The sequence below is a fragment of the Suncus etruscus genome, chromosome 10 (assembly GCF_024139225.1).
Source record: "Suncus etruscus isolate mSunEtr1 chromosome 10, mSunEtr1.pri.cur, whole genome shotgun sequence".
NCBI classification, from domain to species: domain Eukaryota; kingdom Metazoa; phylum Chordata; class Mammalia; order Eulipotyphla; family Soricidae; genus Suncus; species Suncus etruscus.
The window spans coordinates 29,876,523-29,887,937 of record NC_064857.1 but is presented as its reverse complement, the minus strand read 5'-3'; the positions used below and the strand labels follow the sequence as shown (position 1 = coordinate 29,887,937).

At 37.6% G+C, this 11,415-nt stretch overlaps 1 protein-coding gene across 1 annotated transcript in view; it reads left to right on the top strand.

The window, feature by feature from the left end:
* DNAJC5B (DnaJ heat shock protein family (Hsp40) member C5 beta) overlaps positions 1-11,415 on the top strand; it is a 40,081-nt gene that overhangs the window by 16,849 nt on the left and 11,817 nt on the right. The window contains exon 2 of the mRNA XM_049781847.1: positions 10,277-10,490. Coding sequence (XP_049637804.1) covers positions 10,277-10,490 — 214 coding nt within the window. The remainder of the gene's footprint in view (positions 1-10,276; positions 10,491-11,415) is intronic.

Sequence of the window (11,415 nt, the reverse complement as noted above, 5' to 3'; positions counted from 1 at the left end):
GCACCGCTGTGCTCTCTCTCCGGGCCCGAATATAAATAGTTCTAATGGACTGAATAATTAAACAATGGCTGCTGTTGGTGATTGAGGTGTCGCAAAATTAATAGCCAAACCTTCTCTCCAGGGATAAACTGAGTAAGATATGACTTTTAGAGGTGGCCCATAAAACACTCCAATTCTTTCTGAACCTCTGGAGTTAGTTATCTTTGGCTACTCAGGGCAGAGTCTGTTGTAAAGGGGCAGACCACTTTTATGGATGTTATAGAGATCTTATAGGGGTTATAGGATGTTATAGGAGATCTTATCTTTGTAAATAAAATAGTTTTTAGGTCAGAAATTGTATCCATGTATTGTTCTACTCCGACAATCAAGTTTCAGGTAGTTCAGATCCAAAAGGCTGCAGCTATTGACATCATCAGATCTGCACAGGGCAGTCGAGAATTTGTTTCAAAATCTCATCAGAGAAACTGATTCAGTCTGATTGAGGCAGGCTGGAGGATAGCAGCATTTCTTTTACTCTAGCCACTGTTCTCCATTGCCATAGAAACTGAAAGAAAAAGAAACTTGGTTTAGTAAAAGTAGCCTTTGCAAAGTTCTTCCTTACCAGAACTAAATTCCTATCTTTGTAAGTTGAATGTAGCGTAATAGCCTGAAAGAGTGAAAATTTTTAAACACAAAGAAACTGTTTACAACAAATTGCAGGGGGATTATTCAGAATTCTACAAAAATGAATACTAAACTATTTTTCTTAAAATGTAAACTCTGTTAGTGATTAGGGATGGAGCTACTTCCTGCTCATCTGGAGACATTGTGAGCTTGTCAGTTTCACCTCATAATATCTATCTTATAAAAGGATAAAGGTTAACAACAACTTTGGATCCTATTTGTTCAAAAAGAAAAACACTAAAACGACTACATTTTAATTTCTAAACAAACCTAAACTTAAGTGTAATTGCAGCTGAGCTGATTGGAAGCAAGATGGTTTTTCCCAATGGTTCCCAATTGGTTTTCCCAATGGTTTTTCCCTTGGTGATGAAGTTGCTTTTTTCTAACAGTAGACCTACTTTGCCTGACAGTATTTGTCTCTTTAAACCTGATCATAATTCATATGGGCATAGTGCTGGTGTCACAGTTACATCATTCGGGCAAGGTATATCTAGGGCAGCACTTCCTGTGGTGATGGGCTGTAATGAGCTTACAGGTTGAAGGTCTGCATGACTTGGAACCCCAGATTTTGTGGGACCTTGTCTAGGTCCTCTGCCTAGTTGACTAGTAGGAAATCCACTTGACCCATGGTTCACTACATTGCATCGTGGACATGGTCAGGGTGGCACCAGAGGGTGGGCTTGCATTCCCTCCTTTACTGTCAATTTTCCACAGTTGAAGCATCTACATAGACTTGTGAGGTCTGGGGTTGCCCTCTATTTACATTCCAGGTAGAACAACACTCTTTTGCCCCGTGATTACTTCAGCCTTATTTTGGGCAAGGTCTAGGTGGTGGCCTTAAAAATGCATAGTTGAAGGGGCTCTATATCTTTTTGCTGGTATCCTGATCTCTAGTTTGCCTCTGAGCAATGTAGGTAGGTCTCAAGGGTATTTACTCGTGTCTGGTGGGATATGGAACCAACATTCTGGCATGGTTTTAAGAAAGCCCATTACATCCTCCCTCTTTCTCTTTGGCCTCAGGATGGACTGACAGTCCTCTTTAGCTTTTTCAAATGCCAGATGTTTAATCAAGTGTTCCTGGACTTCTTTTCCTTATACCTGCTTCTGGACTGCTTCAGATAGCTTGCTAATGAACTGTGCAAAAGGCTTTGTTACACCCTAGTATGTTTTAGTGAAACTCTCTTAAATTCTGAGTCAGTCTTTTCCCCATGTTCCCAACACTATTTCATGCACATAGGTTAGGATCGTGTGAGGTAGAGTAAGTAGCCTGCTTTTTTTGACATTTCAAAATCAACTTCCCCATAAAGCATATTCAGCATTATTCTAATCTCAGTCTCCTACTATATTTTCCAAGTTATGTAATTTTGCTTTGACCTCATCGCTGTAGCACATGTCACTGTAAATAGTGTGAGGGGTTTAGGCATACTTTGGTCACTGTCTAGAAGTCTTGTGGGGTCCAAAATGTATTCTTGCTCCAACCTAACAGGTATGTGGGACAGTATGAAAAAGTGGGCAGAGACTGCACAAACTCTCTTAAAGTTTCTTAAGGAATTGGTCTTTAATCCTGATAGGAGGGTAGTTCACGAGGCCTAAAGCTGATGGATTCCAATTTTGACCTAATAGGGAGGGTATTTCTGAGTCTGAATAAATGCTGAGTGGCTCATCATCTGTGGTACTGTAACTAATGTTAGGCAGGCCTGGGAGATTCAGGTGTTTGGGGGCTTCCACCACTTATGCTAATTATGATTTCTGGCCTTGATTTGAGACTGGACCTTAGTTTCAACTGGGTAAACTCCTGTCCTTTGTGCTGGTACTGATTCAGCAAAATTCTTTTGTATATTCTCTGTCAAGTTTGATTTTTTAAGTTATATATTTATTTATTGGGGGGGGGCGGTTGGGTTACACCTGGTGATGCTCAGGGGTTACTCCTGGCAATGTGCTCAAAAATTGCTCCTGGCTTGGAGGACCATATGGGACGCCAGGGATCAAACTGAGGTCAGTCCTGTGTCAGCTGTGTTCAAGGCAAATGCCCTATAACTGCACTATCGCTCCAGCCTCATCTGTCAAGTTTGATTTTATATGTAAAGGAAAAGATTATTTTTTCTAGATTTTGATATAGAACACATTGAGAGAGTGGCATTCACTATAAGGTTTTCTCTGGTCTCCTACTGGTGGATTGGGCTCAGAGGGGCTGAAGGGATGGATAATGCTTTATAGTAGATTGGTAATTATTATTTCTAAATATTATCTGAAAGTAGATATTTCAACACACCATTATCCATAATTCTAATTAGCAAATAGATCAATATGTTCTTAAGGTCAAAATTTTTAAAAATCATTATAGCCAGGATATATAAAGATTTCTTTTTATAATGGAACCAGGGTCTTTATACAGGATGGGATCATTGCCTTGATCTATATATGATAGCTATTTGTAACAACCAGAGAAACATTGCTCACCTGTTCCAACAGTCAAGCTGTTTGAGCTCCAACTGCCAGAGGCCTTTGCCTACAAAGTCTTGCCAAGCAGACAAGACTCTAATAAGACTTTTTTTCTTGAAACCTAGTTTAATGAATGTACAGGCAGGGTGGAAAGGACAAGGCCATTATGACTAATCCCTAGGGGTGGGGAGAAAGAGACAGAGAGGAGAAAGAAGAAAAAAAGAGAAAGAGGAGAAGAAAGGAGGGAGGGAGAGAGGAGAGAGAGAAGAGAGGGAGAGGAAAGAGAGGCAGGGAGAGGAGGGAGAAGAGGGAGAGGAGAGAGAGGAGAGGAGAGAGAGAAGAGAGAGGAGAGAGAGGTGTTTGGGGCCAGGATGAGGTCAGATAGAGGGCCAGGTAAAAGAACAGGCCATAGGAGCAAAAGGATCCAAAATCTGAACAAAACAGCAGCAAATAGCACCAGTCCACCAGCCAGTAGTTCATGAGCTCCAGCGCCAACAACCCAGGAACTCCAGCTCCCTGCACTCCACGTGGGGGCTTTCTATATCCCCTCAACTGCCACTCAATGACAGTTAGCCAAGGGCTATCTTAAAGGGGCAGACCTCTTTTATGGGTGTTATAGGGGTATTGCAGTAGTGAACCATATGGGGGGGTGTCTAATCCTTTTTATATATACACAGTGAAGTTAACTTGTATTTTAAAGTTATTACACATTTTAGTAAAAATTTGGGAACATTTTTTACACAGAACAATTAAAAGTACAGTGTCTGTTTTAATAGCCACTAGAGGTCAGCACTTGACTCTCAATGTGGTTCTTAATGAGGGTAAGAGTATTTCACTGAAACAGATTATTTGTGATTTCTTTTTTTTTTTTTTTTTTTGCTTTTTTGGGCCACACCCTGTGACGCTCAGGGGTTACTCCTGGCTATGCGCTCAGAAGTTGCTCCTGGCTTCTTGGGGGACCATATGGGACGCCGGGGGATCGAACCGCGGTCCGTCCTAGGCTAGCGCAGGCAAGGCAGGCACCTTACCTCCAGCGCCACCGCCCGGCCGCTATTTGTGATTTCTGATATCTTCTGTCATCTGCTTTGAACTCTGAATGCTAACTATTGAATCCCAGAAAACTATAGAATAACTAAACAATTGGGCAAGCTGCTCATCTATTCCATCTACAAATATGAGAAAGTACCTTAGCAGTGCCCTGGTACAGCCTTGAACCATATGTTCTGTAACAGCAGGTTTCAGAAATAACTGTGCACAGTGGAAGTGCATAATTTAAATTCAAATTTAAATTTAAAGCCAATCTACTCATTTGATTTCAAGTTGCAGGTCTTACTTTTTGTCCTGAGTTTTTGCCCATGGCTACTGCTGTCTTAAACCCACTAACAGTCCAGCTTTCTCTCAAGCATTCTTATTAGAATTTGTTGTAGTGAGACAAGCTAGTGGTTATAAAAGTAGACAATGTTGGAGGATTTGAGAGACTCTGAGGATGCTCAAGAGAAATGTTACTACCCTATATGTTTCTTCATTGTGTCTACTGCAGATTGAGGCCTGTGGGTCTGGTTTTGTTCAGGTTTGGCCAGCAATCTAAGGTATGCGATCACCAGTTTCATCCAGAGTATATGCTGATGCACTTATGCCATATCTGACTGTTGTTGAGACTTTCCAGCACAATTCAGCAGAGGACCCAGATATGATAGATAACAATGCCTCACACTGGCCTTGTTGCTTAAGTCCTTGGGTTTGAGCAGCTGGCATATCATTATAAGGTTTCCTTTTTCCACCCCTCAAATTAGCTCCTTCTGAGACTAGATAAATATTTATCTTGAGTCGGGCTTTGGCAGATTGTAGTATGATCATTGTCTTCAACCAGTGTGCACTATACAGTCTGGTACCAACCAACCTGATAAATTATTTCCCTGCCTGTGGCCACAGCTCTATGCTCTGTTTTAATTGTTGGTGGTCTGAGGTTCTACTGAGCTCCAGACTACTTCTGACTTTAGCCACAAATGGGTAGAGAATCAAAAGGTTGTAGGCAAATCTACAGATCCCCCATTTTCACCTTATGTGTCCATATCTATGTCACATACCATATGTCTTCTTTGACACTCTGACTGCTCCAAAGACGTGCAGTTCAAGCTTACTGTTTTGAAGCTTCTATCCCAAACCCCAAACTCCCCAAACTGTTGACTGGTTAGTACTGTGCACTTTCTCTATGGGATTGTCCTCAGAATCCATTAGTTCTTTTTAGATTTTGTTGCATTTTGAACCTGGCATGATTCTTCTCTGACACCTTGTCCCCACCAATAAACTCAGTAGTTCATTTTTCTTTTTTTCTGCCAGTGTTCTTCCCCTCATAGCCAATATTCTCTAGAAAGAGCTTATTTCTGACAACATACTTTGTTTTCCTTTGCTACTTGCACTTTCTTAAACTCTGATTAGTTATTAATTTTTGCACTACATTCTTTCTTTTTTTGTGAAAGCAATATTTTTTAATTTGTATATTTGCTTTTGGAGTGCTGTAAAAAGAACCCAGAGACTTAAGTGGCAAGTGTGCTCTGCCACTATCCTCATGAAGGTGATTGTAAAGGTTTTTTAACAATAGAGGAAAAACTACTATCTCAATCTTCCTCTTCTATATTTTATGTTTGTATAAGCTGATGGCTATGTCAAAGGACATTGGATTAGCAATGAACTTTGTGAATGAGAGAATTTGGCAGAAAGTTAATAGCAGTGAGGAAATAAATTGAAAGAGAAAGCAACAGAAAAAACTTGGAGAAAGCATCTGAAAATGTATTGTATGAGAAAGACAGACATGGCCATTCAATGAAGGAATGTAGTTTCTTGAGGGTCAGAGGTCAAGTTTTTCAAACAAGATCTCTGACATTCCAAGTCTACAGAGATAGATTTAGCTGATAGCTGGGGCAAAATAAAGAGAATGAAGTCTGATGGTCTGAAGTAACTCAGGGATTAGTTGTTACTTATGATGGGACGAGGGAGAATGGAGAATGTTACCATTTTATTATTCCAGTGCTTCAAATAGATCTTGTGTCCTTGCTTCATCATAACTCTAAACCCCATGTTTCCCTTTTCTGCTGCTCATTGAATTCATCATGCATTTCATTTGAAAGCTGTCACTGAATTTTGAAACAGAAATGAGAGATATTGATGCTTTTATATCATATGAATACTGTTTAATAATGACTAAAAACTTTTAAAAAAGCTTTTAAAATAAAGAGTTCATACTTTGGGGTTAAACAAGAAAAATTAGAAGCCTTAAAGTATTATAATAGTATAAAATTATAAATTATTTTAAACTGTTGTCAAAAAACATAGGTGAACATTATATTTAAATGTCCTTCAAGCAGTGATTTTTCTTACATAGAATTGCCTGTGTGATTTCTTGTTCTATAGATAATTTCACAAGGAGGCATGTCTATGCTCAATTACATCCTTGGGTAGTTATATAATTTTGACCACTGCCTCTGCTTGCTGTATTTTAAGAGCCAAGAGTTTCTGCCAAAGAGAAGTCAAAGTGCTGCTGACAATCAGGAATTAGGTTTGATACATATGGAGGTGTTCCAGCCCTCTGAATCAGCCAACTCCATTGTTAGAGGAGTGTGATATACGAGTGAGTGCTATCTACCCTTGAGAGCTGACAAAGTTCCAAGAAGCTTAAAATATGACAGGAAGCCAGGTTTCTCAGGCTTAGTCTTGGACCGTGTAGCATGCCACACTACAACTGAACTCTAGAAACAAGGGATTGTATGTCAAGTAGCATTTTTGAGGAATTTTTTTTTTCAAGGCAGAAGTGAAAACCCTTGTATTTGATTGACCTGGATATGATTTCTGAAATTAATAAGAAAAAATGCTAAAATAATACAGTTACAGGATAGAGAATGTGAATTCTAAGAATATCACTGTTAAAATTAATATGCTTAAAGAATCCTCTTGAGCCCCTATCACACCGTTCTTTTGTTTATACTTGGTGGTACTAAGATCTGGTCTTGCACTAGAAAAATCTGTGTTCTAGCACATTAAACTATATCCAGAGCTCAAAGCTTTCTTGAAGATAATTCCATTGTTAAAATTTGAGAACTTTTTAATATCCCCATACCCTACTAATTTGGATATAGGGAGTCATTTAAAACAAGTCACGTAAAACCTTCAAATATTAAGATGAAATAATGAGCTTGCAAATCTTGGAGAAAGAAACTACACATGTCATCAGTCAATTCTTAAATTGGCATGGTATTTGACACAGGTGATCAGTCACTTTGAAATATTTTGTTCACTTAAATCCCAAGAGCCCATTTCTCCCAGATTTTTCTTCTATGCCATTGGTGTAGCACACCATTCTTCTTCCCTATATTCTTTGCTGGTCCTTTCTTCCAGTCCTAGCTCAGTCCTAGGCCTTCACTTGGATTAACTCTACTGGAAATTTTGCCCAATTTCATGGTTATAAATACCATGTACTTCCTAATAATTCCGAAGTATATATCTCACAAAGTAACTTACCACAAAGTAATGTGAGAACTCCATACATACATATCCCTTCAGCTCCACCTCTATTTGGAAGGCTAATAGACATCTCAAATGATTCAAAATTAAAAATCTGAATATATCATTATCTTACTAACCTAAAAAAAAACCCCAAAGGGGCTGGAGAGATAGCATGGAGGTAAGGCATTTGCCTTTTATGCAGGAGGTCATCAGTTCGAATCCCAGCGTCCCATATGGTCCCCGTGCCTGCCAGGAGCAATTTCTGAGCCTGGAGCCAGAAATAACCCCTGAGCACAGCAGGGTGTGACCCAAAAACCACAAAAAAAAAAAAAAAAAACCAAACCAAACCAAACCAAACAAACAAAAAAATCAACCAAAGCAGAAAAACCCTAGAAATGATTCCAATTCACTATAATATATAGCATGTTTATGTGCTTATATACTGTATGTATTATAATATACTATATATAACATAGCACATATATAAACTTCTAATTACTTAGGTGAAAAGTTAGTGCCATCAGTAAATTTTTTTTGTTGATTGCATTGAATCTATTTGCTATCTCTCAAAATTTATCTAGAATCCAATCATCTCTCACTATATCCTCCTTCATCATACGATGACTATGAACTCATTTATTTCATTGGGTTTTTTTTGTTTTGTTTTGCTTTGTTTTGTTTTGGGTCACACCCGACATTGCTCAGGGGTTACTCCTGGCTCTATGTTCAGAAATCGCTCCTGGCAGGCTCGGGGGACATATGGGATGCTGGGATTCAAACCACCGTCCTTCTGCATGCAAGGCAAATGCCCTACCTCCATGCTATCTCTCTAGCTCCTCATTTCATTGTTTTTTAACTAAAGCGAGATAAAATATATCTATTCCATAGGTTTGTTTGAATGTTAACAAATATTTATAAAAATGTGTATAATTAATATTTATAATGCTAACACTAGTATTAGCATATACTAAACATTGTAGAAAAATAAAAGACAAATGGGGCACTTTGTAGTGGGAGCCAAGATTTTACCATAAATTCTGTATATGAAATAATATGCGTTCAGTGACCCCACTTATAAGAATTATAGGTACCCCTAACATCTCTCAAAAAGTAAACTGTCTAAAAATTTTTAAAATGAATCATAGTTGTCTTATGTTTGTACTGATTGTGAATTCACAATTAGAATATATCATACTTCATGAATTATAAGTTCAAATATTTTGTTACTTTTTAAACATCTGATGCTGAGCTGCTTCATATTCATTGACCTTCTAACCAGCATTACTTTCATTTTCTGAATAGGAGTGATTTCTTTTTCTGGCATATTATGATGTTTTATTTATAATGTATATGAGGCTTTTCTACTCTGTTTTTAAATTTTTATTAATGTATGATAATGAAATAACTTAATCTAAACCAAAAATTTGACTCATATTCCTATAATTACTCATGAAGATGACCGGCACTATGAAGAAAGTAAGTCATGTGGAATTTCTATAAAGTTGACTTTGTAATTGAAAAATATCACAGACTCAACTTTGAACAATGGCTTTCATCACTATTTAAATCATCTGTAGAATGAAATGGTGACCAGCTAAAAGTCTGGCTGTCATAACTCAGTTCTTATCCATTGTATAGGTATTTGTAACTGAAGAAAAAATAATCCCCAATTACCTCCTTCTCACACTTACCCAAATACTTCAGCAACTGTATATGATCCACAAAAGTGAAAGTACTTTGTATTCACAAGTAAATTTTTACTGATTATTTAAACTAGACTTATTTGAAAAGATATATTTGAATTCAAAAAAGTAAAAACAAAAACATGATAGGATTTGTAGAATATTTGTGAAGAGGTTATGTTTTAGGAGGGTTGTTTGATTTTTGAAGCCATATCTAGTGGCGGTCAGGGTTTACACCCATCTCTGTACTCAGGGATCACTCTTGGTATATCTTAGGGGGCTATAGATGGTACAGGGGAAGGATCAAACCAAGTCCACTACATGGGTGCTATACTATTGCTCCAGCTTAGTCATTAATGCTGCTGCTGCTGCTGTTGTTGTTGTTGTTGTTGTTGTTGTTGTTATTGATTCTGAGACCACACTTGCAAGTGCTCAGGATTTATTTCTATGTCTGCAATCAGGAGTCACTACTGGCAGTGTTCAGGGGACCATATAGGGTTCTAAGGATCAAACTTGGAATGACTCAGTGCAAAGCAAGCACTTTAATCACTTTAGTATCTCTCCCATCTTTCATTATGCTTTTAAAAGGGGTATAATTGGAAAATTCTTGCATTTCTAATTGAAATTTTGCTAATTCTCATGCTGGAAATCCTAAAGGCCTCTTCAATCTTAGACTGGGCTACTGATAACTTCCAGATAAAGTAACTTCACATAAATATCTAGAGCAAAATGTCTGATTCAGCAATGTTAATATAATAAAAATTCCTCTGAAAATGTGAGGGGAGTAGCAATACTATTGTGCTTCCATATTATAAACCAGAGACAACATGTGATGATGACTTGTTTAATAAAATTATTACCATAAAGTTTATCATTTCATGGTAGTCACATGTATTACTGGATGTACAAATGAATAGTGACCTTCTGAAATGTCACTGTAATTCTTTGCAAATAATACTTTCTTGTATTTTTTTTTTTAATTTTAAAAGAAAATTGGCCCTAAAACACCATCCAGACAAGAATCCTGATGATCCATCTGCGGCTGAAAAGTTCAAAGAAATCAACAATGCCCACACCATACTTACAGATAAGTCTAAAAGAAACATATATGACAAGTATGGATCACTGGGGCTCTATGTGGCTGAGCAATTTGGAGACGAAAATGTTAATACCTACTTCATGTTCTCAAGCTGGTGGGCAAAGGTGAAAATAATTTTTAATTTCAAAAATCATTCTTTGTAACATGATAATATTCCTTCAATTCCATCTCAAAGAAACTAACATTACTATATCATTAAATTTTTGTAAATAAAAGGAAATAACACAATCCACAGTTGTTATTTGAAAACTATTTTTGCTTTAGCTCATCAAATAATTATAAAATATAGCAAGACTTAAAATACTTCTTGACATTAATTATATTTGAATTTGAAGCTTCAGGTTAATTCTGATTGCCCTCCCTCTCCAGAGAGTGACTAATTAAGAACTGACTCATTGCTCAAAACCAAAAATAATTTATTAGTGTGACAACTATTTAATAAATTAATATAGGACAAATTTAGCTATGTACTTTACTATCTATAGCTTAGGCTACATTAGCAAATAATACTCAGGAGAATGTGTGATAATTATGTCATTGACTCATGTAGAACCTGCTGTTTGATAGTGGAAAAGATAAGGTAGTGAATGAGAAATAGCAGAGAATAAGGATTGGGAAGGGAAAAGGGGAAAGGAGAGGAGAGGAAAAGAGAGAAAAAAGAAGAGAGGAGAGGAAGAATATGGGAGGGGAAGATGGAGGGAGAGGAGAAAAACATACCTAGTCAAGGAAAAAAAAAACACATTTATACCTAGTCAAGCAAAAGCCCACTGGGACCAGAGTAGTGGCGCAAGTGGTTGGGTGTTTGCCTCTCACACGCTAACCTAGGGCAGACTGCGTCCCATATGGTCCCCCAAACCAGGAGAGATTTCTGAGCGCATAGCCAGGAGTAACCCCTGAGCGTCACCAGGTGTGGTCCAAAAACAAACAAACAAAAAAAAAAAAAAAAAAAAGAAGCCCACATTTTTTTCAGGACTTAGTGTAAGGAACATTGACTCTTATAAAAACCAGTTTTATTGATTCACTGCTGGT